The sequence below is a fragment of the Microcebus murinus genome, chromosome 16 (assembly GCF_040939455.1).
Source record: "Microcebus murinus isolate Inina chromosome 16, M.murinus_Inina_mat1.0, whole genome shotgun sequence".
In the NCBI taxonomy this organism is placed as follows: Eukaryota; Metazoa; Chordata; class Mammalia; order Primates; family Cheirogaleidae; genus Microcebus; species Microcebus murinus.
In genome coordinates this window covers 25331663-25355872 of record NC_134119.1, presented here as the reverse complement: position 1 = coordinate 25355872, position 24210 = coordinate 25331663, and the positions used below count along the sequence as shown (strand labels likewise).

General features: G+C 46.5%; 1 protein-coding gene across 9 annotated transcripts in view; it reads right to left on the bottom strand.

Moving 5' to 3' along the window:
- Nucleotides 1-6511: 6511 nt before the first annotated feature.
- The window catches only part of SLC23A2 (solute carrier family 23 member 2), a 135639-nt gene continuing 117940 nt past the window's right edge, over nucleotides 6512-24210 (bottom strand). For all 9 annotated transcript variants that reach the window (XM_076010951.1, XM_076010948.1, XM_012754972.3 and 6 more), the window contains 5 exons: nucleotides 22943-23048; nucleotides 17134-17263; nucleotides 15681-15818; nucleotides 13097-13192; nucleotides 6512-11310 (listed from right to left, as the gene is read on the bottom strand). In XM_076010951.1, coding sequence (XP_075867066.1) covers nucleotides 11078-11310; nucleotides 13097-13192; nucleotides 15681-15818; nucleotides 17134-17263; nucleotides 22943-23048 — 703 coding nt within the window. In that variant the 3' untranslated portion in view covers nucleotides 6512-11077. The remainder of the gene's footprint in view (nucleotides 11311-13096; nucleotides 13193-15680; nucleotides 15819-17133; nucleotides 17264-22942; nucleotides 23049-24210) is intronic.

Here is a 24210-nt window from a genome sequence, read left to right as displayed (position 1 = left end):
CCACTCCCCACCCGGCACCCCATCCTGCCCACCACACGTGTATAGACATCTGAGACCCACTTGTGAATGGAGTCCAGGATACGTCCCACAGACCTCCCGGATGCTGGTCAAATTCAGGCAATACATCTTGCTGTCTATGTGGCTCTCTGAAAATTCTGGGCCACCTTGACTCACCATTCCCCAGATTGACATACCCAAGTCTCAGCTCTGGCCTGGCCAATTCTTTCTTCCAGTTAAAGCACAAACAACATGATTGTGGGTCTGTAAAAATATTTGTGTGTGTGCCTACAAGACCTGGAAAGGAATTCAGCAGGAATGGAAACTAACTTGCTGAGGGTCTATATCTTAACCCCTGTAATCTCTTCTGTAACTCCGGATGAGTATTTATTTCCATTTTATAAAGAAAACGGAGAACCAGAGTTTAAGTTACATGTTCAAGACAACATAGCTGGTCAATTGTTAGGTTCAGCTCTGTAAACTGTATTCTCATTTCAGATTATTTTTTTTATCTATAAAACCACCAATAGTTAGTATCTCATTTTGGCTGCTATGACAGAGACTTAAGTAATAATGGCTTGAGCGAGTATACTTCTCTCATGCCAAAGTTTGGGCTACTCTCTGTCATCAGAAGAAGCTATCAGGGGTTCAGGATCCTTCTCTTGTATTTTCCTGCTCTCCCAGGTGTTGTCCTTGTCTGCATGGACCACATTGGTTGGCCACCACCTCTACTTTTCAGCAGTCTGGGAAAAGGCAAAGATTGGGGTAAACATATAAACATCTACCTTTAAGAGCATGACCTGTAATAAAAGTTGAAACTCCAGCCTTGATTACACCTCATGGCCAGAGCCTGGTCACATGACCACACTTAGCAACAAGCCAGGCTGGGATTATGGTCTTGTACCCTCCTGAAATTCCACAGCCATGGAAGAATGGGAAAATAGAAGTCTTCAACATGGCTGGGTAAAGGACTTTCTGAGATCTGGGCACAGATCTGCCTACCTGCAAAGCTCATTATCTGGTCACTGAAACACAATCAAAATGGTTATGGTCCTACTTCAGGTGAAATCTTTTTAATTTTCTGTAAGTCTTCTGTAGGGCAAGAAGTTCATTTCTAGGGGACTTCCCTGAAGGGTCATTCCTCCTGCTTCAGACTCGTTCTCAGAATTTTCCTGATGCCACAATGGATCACTTGCTTCCTAAGGGATAAAACAACAAAAAAAACACAAAATTACGTTAAAAATATATTAAAAATTATATGTACATGAACACACACACACACACACACACACGACCCCCTGGCATCTTTGAGTCTCCAAAGACAGCTGCTTCCTAAGTGGTATGAATTGGGGTTTTGAGGCTCACAGTATGTCCACAGGGTTGGAAGGTCAGGGCTGGAATGGAAAAAGAGTTTTCTTGCTGCTCTGCCCAGGAATGTGTCTGGAGACAACATGAGCCAGTTAAGACAAGGGCTGCCTTGCTGTGTGGGTTTGTGGGTCGGGGATTACGAGCCTGCTCCCTGCACTTCTGGGCACAGCTCAGGGGGCAGATGCCTAAATCCCACCATCTGAGAGTCATTCCTCCAGTTTGAGCCTGTGGTTCCAAGCCCCATTGTTTTCTTTCCCCCAAGGATGGAATGTTCTGGAAGACTTTATCCACCAAGCCGTGTCATTTATTAGGCAAAACCTTCTCATGCAGGACAAAAGGTAGCAAATACATATGAGGTAGCTTTAGCACTTTCACATTTTTACTGAGATATATTTGGCTACAACTGTTACTTTCGTGCCATGTACAATTTGAGGAAGTACAAGGTTTTATACTATTAATAGTTTTAGAGAAGTACAGGGGCTTTCCTTAGTCTATGATATAGGCTGAGTTTTCCTTATCTGAAATGCTTGGGGCCAGAAGTGTTTTGAATTTCAGGTATTTTTGTTTTTGTTTTTGGAGGCTATTTTTATTTTGGAAGATTTGCATTATCCTCAACCAGTTGAGCATCCCTAACCTGAAAATCTGAAATGCTCCAATGAGCATTTTCTTTGAGCATGAGGCTGGTGCTCAAAAGTTTTAGACTTTGGAGCATTTCAGATTTCGGATTTTCAGACTAGGAAGATTCAAGCTGTATTACCAAATACAGGCATGCGTGGCTTGATGATGGGGATACATTCTGAAAAATTCATCGTTAGGCAGCATCGTTGTTGTGATATCATGATAGAGTGCACTTACACTAACCTAGATGGCACAGCCTACTACCACCTAGGCTATATAGCATAGTAATCAATACTTCTGCCTCAGCCTCCCACGTGGCTGGGACTACAGGCATGCGCCACCATGCCCGGCTAATTTTTGTTTTCTATATATTTTTAGTTGGCCAATTAATTTCTTTCTATTTTTAGTAGAGACAGGGTCTGGCTCTTGCTCAGGCTGGTTTCGAACTCCTGACCTTGAGCGATCCTCCTGCCTGGGCCTCCCAGAGTGCTAGGATTACAGGCGTGAGCCACCGCACCATGGAAGATAATTTTTCCATGGACGGGGTGGGGCTGAGGGGCTGCAGTGGAGCTCTGTGGGCTGGTCCCTAATAGGCCACAGACCGGTACCGATCCTCAGCCTGTGGGTTGGGGACCGCAGGTCTAAGGGATTTTACTTTCAATTCATGAGATGAGCTCTGGGGACAAAATTATCAAACAAATCCACTGCAAATCCTACTATTTAACAAACACAGGTCTCCTTTAGTAAAAGCAGTCAGAAAGAAAATCACCAGATTACGGGAAAAGCTTCAATTGTCTAAAAGAAGGGCTATTCTATGGAAGAAATGCTTCCTTATGAAACAAACTTACATGACAGGGAAGAAAACTTAAAGCAAAGTCCCTACGATATAGTTTCAGTAGAACTTGAGAGTACATTTATGAAAGAATCTCATTATGGAAGGTAGTGTCTTCCTTTAAAATACAACCACAGAACAAAATTTAAAAATGCAATGCCCCCTAATAAACGAATGGATCCTGGAATTGAGCACCAACAGTTGTGAACATCAAGAAATGAGAGGCCACCAGACGTCACGGTGGAAGGACAGCCTGGTGGAAGGACACACAGCAGCTTATAAAATAGTGCCTCAGCCCCTCCCCCCCCCATGAATCTGGATCTGGCCAAGGCAGAGGAACATGTTAAAGGGATGCATTTTGCATTTTTTGTGGAAAACTGCAGTCCAAATAAATTGCTCAACAAATAAGTTACAAGGAAGAGAGAGAGTGAGCACGAGAGAAGGACGGTGGCGGGGGGGGGGGGGGGGGGAGAAATAGTCATCAACCAATGGCAAAATGCAGGTGTCATGTGGATCCTACTTCAAACATTTATGAGGACAACTGGAAAGTTGAACGGGATGTTTAATCGTACTGGGGAAATACTGTTAATTTTCTAAGGCATGATCATTGCGTTGGGCTATTTTCTAAGTCTACCTTTTAGTTGTAACTATGGAAACATAGATGAAGTGGTGTATCTGGGATTTGGTTCAAAACAAGAAGGGAAATAGAGGGGTGTAGGTGAATGCGATTGGCCAGAGTCCACACCTGGTAAGCTGGAAGATGGGCGCGTGGCAGTTTATGATGCTATTCTACTTTTCTGTGTGTTTGAAAGTGACCGAAATTGTTTTAAAACTGTACTAAAACCCAAGAGGTTGGATAGTCTACAAAACCCAGTAAGTGGTTTAGATAACTGCTCAGGGAATTCTCCCAAAATTTAAAGGAAATGGAGAAAGATAACGAGTGAAATATGTGAAACTTAAGAGAGTGAGGAATGCAGCATGAATGTAAAATCAGAATTCCAGAAGGAAGCATGAACAGAACAGAGGAAAAGTGATATCCTTAATTCAAGACATTTCCATTTTTGGTTTCTTTTTTAAATGAAATGCCATCTAGCAAATACTCAGGAATTTTCATTTACAGTTTTACTACATTGCGTATAGTTAGGAAACCTGTTCTCTATAACACTTATTTTTGAAAACTTTGAGATTTGCTTTAATGCTCAGAACAAGACCAGTTTTTAGAAACATTCTTGCATGCTTACAAAGAATGTCTATTCCATAATCATTGGACGTAGGGTTCTAAGAGTGCCCTCTGGTCACTTTCAAGCCTTGCTCATTTTTCGTTTTTTTTTGTTTTTTTTTACCTTCCTGATTTATCAAAAGTGTTCGAATACCCTACAGGCAGATGGACCTATCAAGCTCTCCCTCTACTTCTATTTATACTGCATGAATTTTGAGACTGACTAGATGCTTGTTTAAAACTGACTCCTCTTTGTAAATTGAGCATTTCTGTCATAACATCATGAAGCTCCCTACTTCTAACAATGCTTTGGACGTTAGAGTTTATTTTGTCTGAAGTATTAATAATGGATAGTATTTGCCCAATGCCATTTTCCCCACATCCTTTTACTTTCAAATTTATGTCCTTATGTAAACCAGTCTCTTATAACCCAGAGCTTCTCGACATTTCTGTGGTAAAGGATCAGTTGTTTTTTGCTATATGCTGATCACAGACTAAGACTTTTGTAAAATATTTTTAAAATAGTTATGGAATTAAAAATATGCAAAATATAAGCCCAGACATTTTAGTATTAAATTCAACACACATAAAAATCCTTAGAAAACTTTTATGAACGTTATAGTTTCTTTATAGTTCACTGTCAATTTCTGAGCGTATCTTATGGCAGTCTTTAACAATCTGAGACCACACTTCTGAACACCAGTGTTGAAAACAGGGTATGTCAGGATTTTGTTTTGCTATCTAGTGTGATAATCTTTTAGCTGTTGAGTGTGGTTTATGTACATTTATTGGTACATTTGGGCCCGTTTCTAGCTCTCACATCTGTAAGTCTCCTCTTTCCCCCACACCATGTTGACATGACCTTGAAATACAACTTGAGATTATGGATGGAGATATTTTTCTTTCCTTTGGTCCTTAAAAAACTGCTGCTGGAGAATCTGACATCCATGGATCCCAGCTCTGGAGCTTTGGGTTCTGCAGGGTCTCTCTGGAAGCTTTCAGAATGTTCTCTGTCTTTGTCCATCTTAAATTATACTACCCAGCAGTGAAAATGAACTACATCGAAGAGACGTATCAATATGAAAGACTCTTGACAACACTGAGTAAAACATGTCAATGCATACCATCACTCTTTTACATAATGTTCATAAACATGCAAAGCTAAACAGGAAACTGTTTAGGGGTGCAGATATATGGCAACCTTGTGAAGACAAGCAAATAAAGGATTAATCCAACATTCAGGGTAGTGGCTCTCTTGGTGCAGATGGAGGTGCACTATGGGAAGGGTCCATGGGAGCAGGCAGAGGAGGTCTGAAGCACTGGCTATGTGCCGTGGTCCAAGCTGGGACCACAGATGTTCTTTATTTCAATAGGTAAAACCATCCACCTTGCGGTAGACTCCCCAGCAGTGGGTCACAGTCAAGATACTGGGACGGGTGGCAGCTGGCTGCACATCCTTCAGGAGTGGCTGAGGTGGTCACACATGCCTCAAGTGGCCAGAGAACCAGGGGTGGAGACAGGAATGGGGTAGTTCTGAGTTTGCTCTAAGTGGGAAAATACATCTATGCACCTTTGAACGCAGCTTTATACCCCATCAGTGAGCCACACTGGGATGAACTGGAGCCCCGACACGCTCAGGAGCCGCTCTCAGCCCTTCTCAGCCACCCAGAACTCAGCACCTCCTGGTGCGTGACCCAGCCCGACAGTGGCCACGGCTGCTCTGGGACTGTGTGATCCCACCACGTGAACACACAGCCTTTCTGGTCACCATGCCCAACATGTCTTCACCCCCCAGATGTGTTGCTATAATAGCAGACTCGTAAGTTCACATCCAAAGGCTAGCATGGGCGTATTCTCCAACTTTTTAACACCTCTGAGATTTCATTTCCCCCTTCTACATCCTTCCAAGAATCCTGCCCATGTCGCAGTGCTCTGGGAGGGAGGACAGACTGTACTTTTGCTCCAGCTTTCACTGTTCAGTCTTCCAGGTACCTGATGATGGTAATGCCTCTGAACTTGCGGAATTGAATTTTTTTTCTTTTTGAGACAGAGTGTCACTTTGTTGCCCAGGCTAGAGTGAGTGAATTGAATTTCTTAATAGTCAATTTCCCTCCCTAGGTAATAACTTGTAATTAATCAGCCTCTCATATCCAAGGTTTCTGCATCCTTGAATTCAACTAACCACAGATGAAAAATATCTAAAAAATAAATAAATTGAAAAATACAGTGTAACAACTATTCGCACAGCACTTACATAGTATTATGTATTATAAATAATCTACAAACGATTTAAAGTACGCAAGATGATGTGCATAGACCACATACACGTGCTACACCAATTTATACCAGGGACTTGAGCACACTTAGAATTTCACATCTGAGCGGGGTCCTGGAACCAATTCCCTGCAGATATTGACGGACGACTGCACAATTTTCTTATAGACCAGCCCGAGAAGGAGGCACGTGAACAGCAAAACTGTGTCCAGGAGAGCTTTTATTTGTACGGAACAAGTTTTAAAAATACAGAATAAAATAGCTTTATCTCTACTATTATTCACAACATCTGGTCCAAATATTACATATTTTTTTTTAAAATACTTAAACATTTAATGAAGCCATGTTAGAAAAACAATATGAAAATTCTTTTTAAAAACTCCGTAAAAGAATTACACATCTCAAAAAACAACCCCACCCCAAATACCCTCGGTATGCAAAATAAAAATAAACAAACAAAATCCCAGAAAGGTATATAGCCAAAGTCAGTCACAAAAACTCAAGGAAAATATAGGCATCCCCACTGTTGTAAGAACAGTCAGAAATGTATTAATGTTTCAAACAAAGGTCATTACTAACAAACAGAAAAGGAGATTCGTTTGAACTGTCAGTAAGATGGCAACGCTGGTAAGGGTGTCCTAAGTGCCTGGAAACACGCACAGCAATGCTACAGACGCTGGATGACAGGGTGACGGTGAGGCACGGTCAACGACAACCCGAAAGGATGGGAATGTGTGAGGCTGCTGCAAAGGGATCCCCAGCACTCGTGTGCTGCATGGGTCCACGGGCGGAAGCTGAACACTGGCAAAAATGGGCGGCCTTCTTGCACCACTCGGGTCTCACTGGAGGATGGGCGGAGGGGAGATGTCCTATTCTCTGTGTCCAAATCATAAGGGGACAGAGTACAACAGGCAGCACCTGCATCCCCGGCCTCTTCCCTGAAGCCGAGGGGTGGCTCCCTGGAGAAGCGAGCTGTGTGACTGCTCGGGCCAGGGGCTGTGCACTAACGGTGCACAGCTGGTGTCCAGCGACAGCCGGGCAAGCAGGCCCTCCTGCCAGCCATGCCAGGCTGGGCCAGGCCGGTGCGTGCAGCGAACGTACCCCCAGGCCTGCAGGACGCCGCCTCTTCTCTGGCCAGACCAGTTCTGGAATGAGGCCTCCCACTTCGGCTCCTTATTCACCTTCTGTCTGGCCCGGCCACTCTTATGGCATCGGTACTAACTGAAGATTAGGCTTGACAACTTTACATCTAAGTTGCTAGTACCAATAGTTCAGCAGGGACATGAATGAAAGAAATAACAACTTAGCTCATGGTCATAAAATACGTGGATGGGTAAATAAAGTATACACACATACTAGAGATTCATCAATGGAGAAATTCTATCATCACATGACATTGTCATGAAAATTATATCATTCCCTCCCTGGAAAACTGTGACTATTATCCTGGGTAGAAATGTTATTTTACTATATGGAAATACTGCAATATTCATGCATAAACCAAGTTGTCATCATGAAAGTCAGTATTCTACAGTATAAAGCAAAACCTGTGTGTGAATTTGTTACCATGAAAATGGGAAACCAACAGGACCCACGATGCTGCACTCCGGCCGGCATGGCTTAGCCACTTCCCTTGCCTTGCTCAATCCTAGGAAACTAACTAAAAGTTAACATTTGAAATCCTCTGAACGATTCTGAAAATAAACACATCAGTGAATCTACATTAAACTTCCTAATGAGGATGAAGATCGCTTACAAAGACTGGAGCTATTTCCCACTAGTCTGTGAACCAGTGGTGGGGTCCCCCGACTCCACACTGTGAGGATGGCATCATCTCCTGTCCTTGCCAACACCTTCTACTTTCCATGTTGGGTTTGCCAGCACAAATGCTTGCTTTCAGGGACCAGGCAGGTGGCATGTGAAGGTGGCAGGATAGGTGGTCACTATGGAGATTGGAGACAGAATGGCCTGCAAGGACAGTCACATCCAAAGTATTTTAGAACAATTTACTGGCAAAACCAAGCACGATGGTCCGAAGCCCTAGCAATGCGGGACGACGACGTGGGAAGTGTTATGACCATGCATGTTACAACCATGCATGGCTGCTGAGTCCCCCAAAACCTCCCTTCAGGTGTGTGCTTAAACCCAAGAAACAGATGAATTCATTCTTTTTTTTTTTTTCCAAATACAGACTTTCATTCCGGAGTGTATGTGCTACCAGGAGGACCACTTCCTAAAGCAGTTTGTGAGTGTGTCGCATGTGCAAGATGTGTTAGTTACCAGGGGACTGCAATCACGCTAGGCTGTGCAGAAAGTACCAGATTCAAGGGAGGCATCTAAGCAGGCTGCCCTCCTTTCTCCCACCTCTGATCCCCTTCTGTCTCCTTGGACAGGATATCAAAAGACGGCCCCCCAGTGGAGTAAGAAGGGCGGAGGTGCGGAGGATATGAATGCTTGCAGAGGATTCTGCAGCATTCCCCCAGACTAGCAGGGATGAAGCCTCCCAGTGAAACCCAGCCCGAGGAGAGGCTTCGGAAGGGAGCGGGTTTCTGGACATCTAAAGTACACAGCCTGAGCGTTATTCAGAGGAGGGAGGAGACCCAGTTAGGTTGAAGAGAACTTGCTCCTGAATTGCTGATGGCGCTCATTGTTTTTATTTGTCTATTTGGTCCTTCTGCACACCTGGAGAGCTAGAATACTGCAAATCTCCAGGGTGGTTAGCAGTTTCCCCCATTTTTTAGAGCAGAGAAATTGGAGATTTTGAGCAAAATACAAATAGAATGAACTGAAAGCAGCTCAAGGTAGAAAGGCGTGAGCCTCAAGGGCTTACCACATTGAGAGGTATGGAAATTGTGAACCAGTGTGCTTCTAAACTAGGAATCGAATACACATTTTAAAAAATATACAAAATTAAATGTAATTTAGAGTCTAAGTTCTTTACTTCATGTGCAGTAAGATTTTGGCAAAACAATGTAGTGGCTCTGAGGTGTTCTTCTAGAATAAGCCCTGAAGCCCCAAACTTCCAGGAGTCCAGGGGCTGCCGAGACGCGATGCCGTCAGCACCATAGTGCGGAAAGCCCAGCCAGCCTGGGGTTGAGGGGAGGGGAATGCACCGTGTGGACGTGAGGCTGCTGCTGGGGACAGGAGTCGGGAACGCCTGCTGCCCACCAAAGCTCGCCCCGGCCACTGACCCCCTAAGATGTATGACCTCACGAAGCAAGGTCACTACTTCCTATCTCAGGCTTTTCCTTCGGCTGAAAAACTTCAAACCAAATTCGACAGAAACCATTTTTTTTTTCAGAAAGAATTTAGTGTTATTAATTAGAAACTCTTTTAACAGAGGGAGCTTGTTGGCTGCTTTTCCCACCACCTTCCGCAACAACTTTAACAAGAAAGGCCAAGGGACCTAACCTTACCCTCTGCAAAATCGAGATCAAATGGGCATGCAAGTGTGACAACCCACAGAAAGTCTCCTTAGGCCATGACTGCCAGAAATGACTTGCCACAGGAGAACTGGAGTATTCAGTTTCCTGGATGCTGGACCAGTCCACGTGGCTGCCCTGTCCGGTACCTGCCCAGCTTCCCTTCTTCACAAAACAAATTCACATATGACTCGACCCACCGTTTCTGGGCTCTGGTCCAGTAGTCAGTTTTGATAAATAGATTAGGCATTACAGTATTTACACTTTCATGGTATCAAGCAATACAAAACACAACCACAACAATGGTTACTGGCCTCCAAAAGCCGTTACAACAAGCTTCCTCGACGGTGTCCACAGCTTTACAAATGCTGGTTCTCTTCTTAATTAGGGGGTGGGGGAGACAAGTAATAGGGGCGCAAGGAAAGAGGGTCACATGGAAAAACACTGATTTCAAAAATCTGCTATAGTCAGTAACATTAAATAGGAATAAAACCTTGTAATTATAGACGCGCGCGACAATAGCATCACATGACAGCAGAGCCAAGACTCCCGTGAACTTGTCGGATTGGTGCCCTTACGCGGCACTCTGTACCCGTCACACCAGCCAGTAGTGACAAATGCCAGATAGTGTCTCGGCCACAAGTAAGTAGAGGCCAGCTGGGGCCAGGACGGCGGGGGAAGGAGCAGTTGAGAATCAGACATTGGCTTCAGGGTCCTTTCCCTTCTGCTCCAATCCCCCGAACAGATTTTCTTTTAATAGCATCTGTATAGACCTGGCCATGCCCAGACCCGGGCACAGGGCAGCCACAGCACTGTCTCCAATAGGGCCACAGCCTCCTCCTACAGGAGTTATCAGGGACAACAGAATCACATGAGCCAGTCATGACACTGCGAGGACACTGGTGCCCCTTGGTCAGAGGAAGTCTATGCAGGCGCAGGCTGAGGTCAAACACACGGGAAGTGGGTCCAGGGGCTCCCAAGACAAAAAGCCCCAGAGCCTGGGAGGCAACCTGCAGGAAAGCCAGCACTGGGTGGCAGAAGGGGACCGAAAGCAAGGAATCACTGTGGATTTCAAACACCCACTCCCACGGGGGGCCTGGAACTTCAAGTTCAGTGACCACGGCCAGCAATGGACACTCTCGAAGGGCATGGGGTCAAGGGCTTAAATAAGGAGATAGGCGAGACACGTATTAGACACGATCACCACCCACAACAGAAAAGCTACTTGCGATCTGTCTTAGCTCTGGGGTGAAGAATGTAAATGTAGATATACAAACATATATTTCACTTCTTGTTAGCCAGCAGGAACTACGGGCACGCGCCTCACCGCGGCTGGCGCGGCTGGGGCTATACCGCAGCCTGCGAGTCCCCGTCCGAGCCCCGGCTGCTGTCGCTCTTCCTAAGCCCTTTCCACGTGTAGCCCACGAAGGTGGGGCTGATGGGCAAGTAGCTGAAGCATCTGTACTTTTTAATAATGTTCATGCCAAACGGCAAATTGTAGGATTCCATGCCGTCGAGTGACTTGTTCCCTTTGCCCACGCCCTTCTTCCACTTCCGAATTCCTCTTTCCTCTGGGGTACCTGTCACACACACCCCAAAATAAAACAAAGGAATGCTTAGATTCATACTTCCACTGAGAACAAAACTCTCGTTTCATATATATCCAGTCTCCTAACAGGTTTATCCAGTCTGACAGCTCACCACCCGCTCCCCGAAATCTGTTTTCAAATACCATGTATAATATACCTCTCTAAGATGCAAATTTGAGCCTACAAAATGGGGCTCAGAGTCTCTATTGTAAGATACATTGCCTCCATCAACCAGTCACTGCACACTGACCCCCTACCCAGACGAGCCCAAGTTTTCTATTGCTTTGCTCCACGTTAGTGTGGGAGGGTGGGGGAAAAGTCACATAATTGCTCCTGTGAGCATGAACTTCCACTGGTCTAACACTCCTGGGCACTCTGAACCCTGACACATGAGTCAGGGAGAAAGATCTGGGCTCACAGAGCTTCGCAACTCCTGGATTCTACGGTGCAATGTTTACGAAGCTCATGACTTTTTTTAACATCTAAGCTATAACCCATCAGCATTTCAGTTAATAATACAGACTTTTTTTATCTGCACAGCTGGGAATGGTGGCTCACACCTGTAATCCTAGCACTCTGGGAGGCCGAGGTGGGATGATGGATTGAGGTCAGGTATTTGAGACCTGCCTGAGCAAGAGAGACCCCATCTCTACTAAAAATAGAAAAAATTAGCCAGGTGTGATGGTGTGCACCTGTAGTCTCAACTACTGGAGAGGATGAGGCGGGAGGATCGCTTGAGTCCAGGAGTTTGAGGTTGCTATGAGCTAGGTTGACTCTACAGCACTCTAGCCAGGGTGACGGAGTGAGACTCCTGTCTCAAAAAAAAAACAAAAACAAAAAAAAAATTTTTTTTTCATCTGCCTAACTCCTGCCCCGCCTCTCTCAATTAATTCTGGCTTAGGAGAGAAGAGGGTGTTAGTTATTGGCCCTCTTAAATCTAACACCTGCCACCTGTTCATGTGTGTGATTCCTTCTGCCTGATGTGTCCATTCCATGCTTCCCCAGGAACCTCTTCATTATGGCTTTTTGGAGGTGGGTTGTTTTGAAGGAAAAATCTCAATGAATCTTTCAAGCCCAAGGATGAGAACTACCCTTCCTCGAAGGCAGGTAAATCTACCAGTGTGTCTAAGGCAGCATTTTCCAACGGTCCATAGCAGCTGCCTCCAGGAAATTAGGACGGCTCCGAGGCGGAGCCCACATCACATCCCAGCCTGTCACCCCGTGCACAGCACAGAACGCACCCGGACGCAGGGATCATGGTGTTGCAGAGTCAGGAGCCTCTGCGTGTCTCTTGTCACTGATTCTGGCTGCACTGACCTCAGCTTTTGCCCACTGTCCTCCACTGCGTTTTGGTCTTCGGTGGCTGGAAGACCACCTGAGGAATGGCTTATTTAAAGGACAGGCTCCCCAAGTAGAAGTAGGCTGTTCCCAGCTGGCTGAGGAATGCGTGAACAGTTGATGAAAGCCACACTGCCCTGGGCATGGGCTGTGCAGGGAGCGGGGCAGGAACTCAAGGTATGCCCATCCCACTATCATCAAACCACATGCAGGGGGCTCATCTGCTGGTCCTAACGGTCATTCAGCGGGAGAACCAAATTAATTTATTTGCAAAAAACTGATTCATACCCAGAAGCTGGGAGTGTCATTTCAACTGTTTTAGAAGATAGTTTTAACCAGTGATGGCTCTGAACTGATTCACTCTTCCTGTTTCCCATTTCTATTTGGCAAAAAAGTAACTCACATATGTAAAAAAGCATCTTTAATATATGCCACATACCTGGGATGGTGTTATCCAAAATAAAAGCCACACAGCCTCCCACAAACATAGCAGTTGTGAGAAGGACGTTCAGTACTTGATCGATTCCTGTTATCCCTGGAAATAGAACATACACACAAGGGTCATCACTGCAGATGGGACAGGCCTGCCCCTAATTCAGGAAGGAGCAATGGCATGGGCCAGTCAATGCAGCGCGTGGAAGTGTAAATTTCTCAGTTGGACATGTGTAGATGAATATTTGCCAATAATGTCTTAAACTACTACTATGAATACAACAATCCAAAAGTACCTCCATAAGGAAGATTCCTAACAGTGGAGTATAGAAGATGAAGCTAATAGAGTGATGTTCATCCCATGATGAATTAGGAAGCCACTGGGGCATAGTCTACACATAAAAAAAAATGGTCGTCATAAGGCTGACAACCATTACAAAGTGAATGATAACAAAACAAAAATATCTGTAGTATCTGCAGTCAAACAAGAGTTCTCAGTATCCTGGGTTACAAATTAGTGCTTAGCTGGTGTTCAATCACGAGCAACTGGATTTATAAAGATGTCCTCCCATGAATGTGATATGTTAAAATGTAAAAAGCTGCAAGAATCTATTATTAGGAAGATCACACACTTTGCATGCTTAACATGTAACGATCCTCAACAGAAAATAACAAGCGTTGGTGAGGATGTGGAGAAGTAAGAACCCTTGCACACAGCCCATGGGATAGCAAAATGGTACAGCCAGCGTGGAAAACAGCATGGCAGTTCCTCACAAAGTTAAATGCAGAATTACCATAAAGACCCAGCAATTCCACTCTTAGGTATGTACCCAGGAGAACTGAAAACAAGTACTCAAACGAATTGTCAATTTGCCTATGCACTAAAATTTGTTTAGAAACCCCAAATGAAATACTCTTGGTACTTTCAGTCACTCCTGGGCATGCATAGAACAGTGAAACATCTGAGTCGCCCAACAAACACACGTTCTCAGCTGAAGTCAAACAAAGCGAAGCCCCGCCTTTCTGCTTGGCTCTCATATTGTAAACAAGCGTCCTTTTGGCAGTCTGTTTGGTAGCATGTGTGTCACATTTGGTGCTTTCTATTGGTGATTCCGCTGTTTAAAACGGCCACCGAGTGCGCTGGGGTGGTGTCCAGTGTGCCTAGGTGCACGAAGGCTGTGGCGCGTGTTAGGTAAGGTTCGTTCAGATATGAGCCGCAGTGCTGTTGGCCACATTTTCCCTAGGCACAACGGCTCGGTATTTGCTATTTGCGCCAACCTTACAGAACATGACTATCATGAATAAGGAGCACTGACTGTATCTGTACACCAATACTCACGACAGCCAAAGGTGGAAACAACCCGAACGACCATCAGTGGATGAATGGATAACCAAATTGTGGTGTGTGTGTGTATACACATTGGATTATCTAGTCAGAAAAAGGAATGAAGTACTTCTACGGGCCACATGTACCAGTCTTGAAAACATGCTAAGTGAAAGAAGCCAGACACAAAAGGCCCCATATCTTGTGAGTCTGTTTATGTGAAATGCCTAGACTAGGTGAACACAAAGAAACAGAAAGCAGAGTGGTGGCTGCCGGGGGCTGGGCGAGGGGGGATGGCGACGGGGAATCACTGCTCCCTGAGTGCGGAGTTTCATTTGAGGTGATGAAATGTTTTGGAAACTAGACAGAAGTGATGGTTTCACATTGTGAATGTAATAAATGCCACTGAACTCTTCACTCTTAAGTAGTTAATTTTATGTTATGTGAATTTTATCTCAAAATATACAAGATGGTTCTCAATTCTGCATTTGTTAAAATATAATCTGTAACAATAGCTATTTCTTAAGATGCTTCCTTGTTTATTCTTCATGACATCAGGGAATTAAAATACAAAGTAGAAGTTAAAAAGGCTAGTCTTAAATTCAAAGTAGCTGTACTCCCAGTAGAAAGATATATGTTTTGGCCAAAAGTGGTGGCTCACACCTGTAATCCTAATAACACTCTGAGAGGCTGAGGAGGGAGGACTGCTTGAGCTCAGGAGTTTGAGAACAGGCTGAGCAAGAGCGAGACCCCGTCTCTACTAAAAAATATGGAAAAAATTAGCCAGGTATCTGCAGTCCCAGCTACTAGGGAGGCTGAGGCAGGAGGATTGCTTGAACTCAGGAGGAGTTTGAGGTTGCTGTGACTAGGCTGACTCCAGGGCACTCTAGCCTGGGTGACAGAGTAAAATTTTGTCACCAAAAAAAAAAAAAAAGAAAAAAGAAAAGAAAAACATGTGTTTCGAAGTCTATGAAGCTCAGTTTCAAGAAAGCATACATCTTAATATAGCGATTAGTTTGAAAAATCAAAAGGTTTTACAGACAGGAATTCTCCCACAGGGAGGGTCCTGGTAAAAGAGGCCTTAGCAGCCACATCGGATATGTGTACACGACAGCGAAAAGCCCCTGGTGCAAAGTGAGATCTGAAGAGCTGTATAGACGAAAGAATGTTCACCGAAACAATTCCTGAAGTTCCAAAGTCCATTCCAACCAGTGAAGAGCTATGGCTCCAGCTTCTGCCCCCAAGATTCAAGGCCTGGCTTCCTTACCTGTGACAAGAGGGTTCTGTCTGAGGTAACTTGGAAGGACGAGCCCAAAGAAGATTGAAAATCCAAGCACAAAGAGGTTGCGGGAAGAATTTAAATCAATGAACTGCAGGTTAGAGAGGCCAACAGCTGTGATCATTCCTGGAGAGACAAACACAGCAGACCACGAGTCCCACCGAGCCCACCACAGAGTGGACGACACACTGCCCACAGCGGCTCCCTGATGTCCCCTCTGTCCAGCAGAAGCAAACTGGAGATCAGGCCGTGGCAGGAAGGGGGAAGGTGTAGGGTCAGGTGAGGCTCCAAAGGGTCCCTCAGCCCAAACACTATTTGGGCTTTAGAAAGGGGCATAAGCATCACATGAAGTTTTCCTTAGATTGAGGAGGAAACTAAGGACATTGGTTTCCTCTCTATGCAAACATTTGCATTAAACTGGGAAACCCAACCAAGTAACTGGTGAATTGATTATTACAACTGAATGGCACAGAGATAAAATCCAGAGTCCCAATGTAAAAATGGTCTGTTTTTAATGGCCCTTTCAGAGGGGAAGGTATCTGAATTAAATCCACTGGAAATGCTAATTAAAGAGACTAAATTCAGTCTAAGTTTTCATAGCGTAATTATTCTTATTGGTGGTTCTGCCTTTAACATCATTTCAACTCAGGGTTATGTTAAGTTTTTATGTTTTGAAGACATAAGTTATGTCTTCAAAAGGATTTCTTCTGAACAATTGGATTCGGTCAAAAGGCCACACTGGGTCGATATCCCCCGGCGCTCAGGCCCTGGGTCTCATGTGGTCTTCTGGGTCCTTGAGTGCGGCCTTTTGACTGAATCCAATTTTACACAACAAATCCTTTTACAATAGGGATTTGTTCTGGGAAGTTTGGATTCCGCCGAGGGGCCACACTCGGGGATCTGGAGGGCCACATGTGGCCTTAAGGCTGCAGGTTCCCCACCCCTGACATATCCTTTTGTATTTTAAAACAGAAATTGGCCGGGCACAGTGGCTCATGACTGTAATCCTAGCACTCTGAGAGGCCGAGGCGGATGGATTGCTTGAGGTCAGGAGTTCAAAACCAGCCTGAGCAAGAGCAAGACCCCATCTCTACCATAAATAGAAAGAAATTAATTGGCCAACTGATATATATACAAAAAATTAGCTGGGCATGGTGGTGCATGCCTGTAGTCCCAGCTACTCGGGAGGCTGAGGCAGGAGGATTGCTTGAGCCCAGGAGTTTGAGGTTGCTGTGAGCTAGGCTGATGCCATGGCACTCACTCCAGCCTGGGCAACAAAGCGAGACTCTGTCTCAAAAAAAAAAAAAAAACAACCAAACAAAAAAAACCCCCAGAAATTGATTGTTATCTTCTTAATGAAGCTAGTCAGCAAAAACCCTATTAATGATCCCTATTAATAATGAGCAAATGTAAAGAAAGGAGCCCGAGAGGGGAGGTTTACCGAAGAGCGTGCAGAAGAGGGCTCCGAGCACGGGATCCGGAAGAGACGCGAAGAGGGCGCTGAACTTGCCGATCATGCCCAAGGCGAGCATGAGGGCTGCTCCGCACTGTATCACCCGGCGGCTGCCAACCTGTGGGACGGCAGAGGCAGGGCAGGTCACTGGCTGTCCTCCAGGAGCCCGGACTCCACCCAGGCCTCCCGGGGCCCAGGACAACTGTGATGGAGTCCTCAGGCAAAACCTTGATTAGTCTTCAAACTTTCTGTGAACAGGGACTGATTTCAGTGTACATCACCATGAATTACTCTAGAGACATCCAGAACAGATACCTGCCACCTTCCCCTCTCCCCAGCTGACTCCTCTGGCCTGACCGTGGGTGACCCACAGGATTGCCCATGGCTTCTCCATGCCTAGGTGACGTCCCCTGTGCTCAGGTCCTGGGTCTCCAATGCCCTGATGTGATCATCAGCTGGGATGACCCTGTGTCTCTAATGCAAAAGCCACACTTCGCCCCTGCCTCTCCCCTAGGTTCCCTGTACCACCTTTCAACAAGTCGGCCCTCCCTGAAGCCTGTCAGCCACAGCGCTAGTTCCCCATGCGCTATATCAGACCCACCCCAAACACCCAGGCAACCCCCTCTGCTCGCAGCACCTTGCCCATGAGAGGAGCCATTGCAGTGGGCCCAGGGGTGAGGACTCAGCCCTGCCGCTGCCTTGCATCCATGCCCTGTCTTGCCCTTGACTACGTGCCCAGGCAAGGGACTTGGCCTTTTGGGACCTGACGATCCTCATCTGTGTCATAGGCAAGCTGTGTGGTTTGTGTTTGGGGCCTAAATGAGACACGCACAAAACAGTCTAGATGGTAGCTAGCAAGCACTGAGCCATCTGACAGCCTCCCACCTGGGCCTGCCGCCTCTGCCTCTCCTGCGTCCACTTGTCCTCGACATTGCCACGGAGTGACCTTTTTAACACACGGATTTGGGTGAGGTCAGTCCCCTGCTCACATCCTTTGGTGCTCATGAAATAAAAGCCATTTCTCTGCTCTTCCCAACAAAGCCTCCCCGGCTGGCCCTCCCTCCTGTGTCCCAGCCCCGGTTGTGCTGGGAGCTGTTTGCCTTCCTGGCCAGTTCCCAGACATATCCTTTGAACACAACCTAAATGCTACTTCCTCTGAAAGCCTTCCTTGACTCCAGGACTCGGCCCCCGCTCGGGGCCTCTGCAGCACCATGGATGGCTTTCCCCAATGGTCGCATCCTTGTCTGTTCCACCTGATCTCTGCCCTCCCCCAGCAGCCTCCACGTGGCTTGCAGTCACCCAACAGCAGGAGGTGGAGCTGCACCTGGCTCAAGAATCCTGCACTGCTGGCCCTATTCTGTGCTGCCTCTTCCAGGAAAATATCTGAAGACATAAAGTGGGGCAAGGAGGTTCCAGAATTGTTTGGGGCAGTGTCCACAGGGTTCGATGTATGACTCACAGTGAGAAGATGGCTGCTTAAAGTGATTAAAACAAAATTTTAAGTGCAGTTCCTTACTTGCACTGGCCACCTCGAGCGCCCACTGGGCACGCGTGGCTGGCGCAGCTGTGTGGGAGGGCGCAGGGGTGGCGCACTGTGACCGCGGCACAGAGCTCTCAGAGGACGCCGGGGTCAGCTGGTCAAGCCTCAGGGCCCGATCTTTCCCGTGCATGTCAAAGACGGCCACCCAGCTGGACTCGGCCACTGTGTCCGGCCCCTTCCCACGCCACAGAAGACAGGGAGCAATGACAAAGATCACACAAACTGACGAATCAAGCAAAGGTGACATGTCCTTGGCAACTACCACAGGATAAGCAAGGCTTTTGTTTACAAATAGCCTGATATTCCACAAACATTTCTGAGGACCTACTAAGTGAACAGCACTGGTTAGACTGGGGTGGGTGGATACAAAGACGAGTCAGTCACAGGCTTGTGATCAGCTCACTGCATGGCCACGCTGTTCCCTGCGTGGGGGCCCAGCTGCAGGGAGAAAGTCTGAAGAGCCGGGGAGGGCTGCTGGAGATGGCCTTGAGGGGCGAGGAGGCGTTCGCTGAAGGAACAGCATGCAGGCAGAGGGAACAGCCTGTGCAAAGACTCACACAGGGTCCGGCAGGACTGTTAGGTGTGTGGTGGGAGGGGCCGGGCTGGCCCCGGGGGGTGCGTGAACAATGAATCTTACACAAAAACCATGCCTGAAGACTGACCTGCCTCTGATGCAGGCAGAAAAACAAGCACCAACAAAGCCATTCTTCTGTTCAACAAATATTAACACTAACTAACATTAACAGCACCTTTTATATGCTTTTGTTCTGAACACCAGAGATACAGCCCTAAAATCTCTGCTCTCCTGGTACTGATCCTGTACTCGGCCCACACCCTGCAATCTCCTCTGTGCCTCCCTCCTGACCTTCCTGAACCGCGGCCCCACCTCTGGGACTTTAGGAAATCAACGCTGGATTTCCGACTTTCCAGAGCCTTCAACAGTGTGGAACGTAGCAAAGAGAAGGAATGACCTTCCTTTGGACACGACCAAAGCCAGGGATACAGTAGTTATTCCCTGCCTAGGAATAAACTAAGGGCTACAACAATGACACACAGCCCTTATTGTGCACCCCACATGACAGGACTGCCACAACACACTGCAGGCTAGCTTTATAAAACACTCTAAGGGGCCCTAACTTGACTGTGGTGACACTGCAGCAAAGTGATAGAGCCAGAGCTGGAATCCAAAGCAGTCGTGCCCCCACCTATGTCATGCTGCCCCTTCCTATAGGACAGACATCAGAGCAAACTCAGCAGGTAAGTCACACATGTGGACTCCAACTCCTCAGAACTTCAGAACACACTGTGGGGTAGGTGACCAGAACTCTCGATCAAACAGTCAAGATAAAGGATTGCAAATATTACAGCTGCCAGGAAATAGAGGCAGGTTCTTTGGAAGAGATGCAGCTCATCCACTTTATATTAACGCGTGCCCTGAAAGTTTGGTGCAGCGGCCTAGACCAGTGCTATCCACAGAACTTCCCATGATACTGGAAATGTTCTTTATCTGAGCTGTCCATTGGCAGTCAGGAAGCCACATGTGACCACTGAGCCCCTGAAGTGTGGCTAGTGCCACTGGGGACTGGAATTTTTAATTTTAATGAAGTTAAACTGAAACAGCCACATGGGACCACCATGGTGGACAGCACAGATCTAGAACCACAGGATTTCAGAGCTGAGTTCTCAGAAAAGTGACTCCTCTGGAGTTTTTCAGATGGACAAGGGGCAGGATACAGCCTAGAACTCCTGCTTCCTTTCTCCCAGGCAGGGTTCTGCCCACCCATCAGCTGCATGGCTCAGGCCACAGAGAAATTTCTGCTGCAAGTTCCACTTCTGCACTCCAGGGCAGCTGTGTAGATGGACGGATCATACCCTTTTCTTGGGGAATCAAGTCTGATGATTCAGGGTGACGCAAAACGGATTTCAGAGCTGACACTCTGGTTGGAGGCTGCCTTGGCCTTGGGGAAGCGGCGCCAATGACCGAGTCCACAGGGATTCAGAGCGAAAATCAATTAGCTCGTTACAAAGTGCTGGCAGGGTAACTTGTGAGGATAAGTGGGCACCATTCAAATTTTAATAAAGATAATTAGTCCCCAAATCGTCTTGGTCATGTGTCTTGGTCATGTTACATGACGATGTGTTTTTAAAGAGGTACAGAGGGGAGGAGGCTTAGTAAACTGTTTGCTCCGACAGTCCCGTCATCTACAACAATGTGACTACCACAGCCGTCCTCAGTATCCACAGGGGATTGGCTACAGGCCCTCCCATGGACACCAGAATCAAAGCATGCTTGGGTCCTTAATATAAAGTATTTGCATATAACCTATATGCATCCATGTATTTTAGATAATCTCTATATTACTTATAATACCTAATACAATGCAAATACTATGTAAATAGTTGTTATACTATATTGTTTAGGGAATAATGACAAGAAAAAAGTCTGTATGTGTTTAATACATAAGTGATAGCTTTTCAAATAATTTCCATCCCAAGCTGGTTGAATCCATGGATATGGAATCCGTGGCTAAGGAGGGCTGGCTGTACTTTTCGGAGATCAGCTATGTGCCTATGGGCTTGTGGCAGCAAACTGCCTAAAGACCGGCCTGGCTTAGGCCCTATTCTGTGCCCATGGGACCTGGCCCTAATCTCCCTGTGTGCATCACCTGCTTCTCAGGTGCTGGGCAGCACCAGGGCCCCAGGGATGGGGCTGGAGGAGGTGCCTATCAGGCACCTTCCCTTGCAGGCCCCGTAAACCGGGAGCAACAGACAGGTGGGGCTATCTGCACACCTGAAGCCAGGCACTGGCACGGACCTGCCAACTTAGCGAAAACCAATGAACAAACCAGGCATGCATGCATGTGCTTGTGCCATTCCCTCTCACCTGGATGTGCAATCAAGATTAATCTAACTTAGTATCTGGTTTCGTTTTATCTGGTTATAAAAATCTCACGTGGGGGCTGGGCAGGGTGGAGGTCAAACAGTTCCCAGGTGAGGGAGACCTGTGAGTTGCGTGGGCGGTCAGGGAGGGTGAGCCAGTCAGAACAGTTGTAGCTGCACAACACACCACTGCTGGCAGTGGGTCGGGCTGCATCCCCTGGCAGGCAGTACTCTCTGGCCTCAGGCAGCTACGATAATAAATTTTATGTAAATATACACTAGAGTATAAAGTAATAAACTTGAAAGGCCTGGGAGCAGGCTTTTGGGGTGAGGCAGCCCTAGGTTTATATGTCGGGGTGTGGGTGGGGAGGAGAGGCAAGTGTGCCAGGCTCGGGTCCAGGCCCTGCTTCAACCTGGTGACTCACTGTGACTTGTTTTATCCACTAGACTCCACATCAGATTTCATTTGAAGGACAAGGACCCTGCTGCTAAGGTTCAGAAACCATTCTTTAATATAAGATCAACATAATTCTATAGTGAGTGGCATCATCGCTCATCTAAAACTAGTGACACCACCACTTGGTTTCCCATTTCTGCCTCCTCCCCTGCACCCCCATGGTCTATTCCCATCACAGGAAAAAAAAAATCAGATTGAGCTATGTGCTCTTTGGCACCCCTTCCACCTAGTGTCTGTGGCTGCGCCTATAGGGCCTGCAGAACCCATAGTCACCTTGTCGGCCTACCTGCTCTTCTTCCTTCCCTCCTCCCCCTGTTCCCGCCCCAGTGACCTCCTTGTTGATCTTCCACTCCCAGCACAGGGCTACCACACCCCTGTACGCAGCCTGCCTGGAACAGTCTTCCCCAGGTCACCTGCAGGCTGCCTCCCTCCACCCTTCAGGTCTTTGTTCAAGGTTGCCTGGCTACTATTTAACACTTAATCGCCCTCTCCCCATCATCCCCTACCCTGCCCCATGTTGTTTCCTCAGTGCTTATCACAGCTGGCATCCTGTGTATCATTTGCTGACTCAGTAGGCTTACTGTTGATTCTCTTCCCTTGCTAGAATGTACACTTCACTGTTTAATCCACTGATGTAGCCCAGGTGCCTTCAACAGCAGCTGGGCACAGGGTTGGGGCATAATAAATATTTGTAGACTGTTTGAAGGAATGATAGCACCTGAGTGCCTCCCTCCCTTCCAGGCCAGCCACGTGAGGAGAGACTCAAAAAAAGCCCTCTAAAACCCTAAAGAGAAGAGGAGGAGAGACAAGACAATCTCAGAACTGGCATCCCTTCCCTTTGAAACCTGCAGTGGTCAGAACACTCAATAACATGATGAATGTTTAGTGACCCAACCATGTAATTAGAACAATATTTGTACCTTTGTAATTCCCAAAACTCCAATGTTGGGACTGGATGATGTAGAGCCATTCCCGGTACCAAATATGCCATCGAGAACACACGAGAGACCCTCCACGAAAATCCCCCTAAAATGTAAAGGTATCGGGGAAAGAAAAACATTCATTCAAAGAAGAAACACTCGGAAATAGCCTCCCAACATCTGCAACCCAAAGAAGCCGGGTCCGCAGACCTGCAGCTTCCACACCCTGGGGAAATGGGAGATGCAGTCTCAGGCCCCAGCCCAGACCTGAGGCAGAACCGGCATGTAACAGAATGTCCGTGCTCATGCGATTTTGAGAAGCATACCTCTCTAAATCACACGAGACACAGGTGGTTTAAAATTATTCCAAATGCAAACAAAGGATTTTAGCCAGAAAATAAAGCATTTGTGTGAATATAAGACAAACATGAGCTGTGTGTCGAAATAAATCATACGAATTTGATCCGTTACTATTAAAATCCAGTTTCATGAGGAAGGAAATGCTTTGTAATTTCATAAACACGGAAACTTTTAAACCTGACTGATATACAGGTATTGATATACAGATATTGTATATTGATATACAGGTATTTTGACCACATGCAGCAGCTCCATTAGAGAAACCAGGACAGAAAATCCCAACAGAACCAGTGCAGGACATGCCAAGAACCAGCCCACAGGTCTCATCACACACAATCCCTTTGCAGGGGCAGCAGCTGGTGGGACCAGGGGGTGACCTGGACTATTTTTTTTTTTCATTGCAGCCTCCTTAGGGTCAATTCCCTATCGACTTTCAGAATCTAAAGACCAAGTGTTTTGAGGGTATAACTCCCACAGCTCATAAACCTCTAGATCCTGCAGATTTCATTTATTCCTTCCTCTTCCTGTTCCTATTTGTATGAATTGTAATTGTGAACAGATTACACAGCACCTACCCTTAGGAACAGCTGAGGTGCATCTATTAGACAGACCTAGAGCAGTTACTGTCTGCTGCTAAGGTTTCCACTACAGATGTGAGAAAAAGGTATTCCCGTGTTTCTGTCTGATTGTGCCAGCCAAGATGGAATGGTAGAATACAGAAGAAAAATAGGTAATCTTTGTAGCTCAGAAATAACCTTGTATAGCCGGATGTGGTGGCTCAAGCCTATAGTCCCAGATACTTGGGAGGTTGAGGCAGGAAGATCGCTGGAGCCCAGGAATTAGAAACTGTAGTGCACTATGATGGTGCCTGTGAATAGCCACTGCACTCCAGCCTGGGTGCTCTTTCA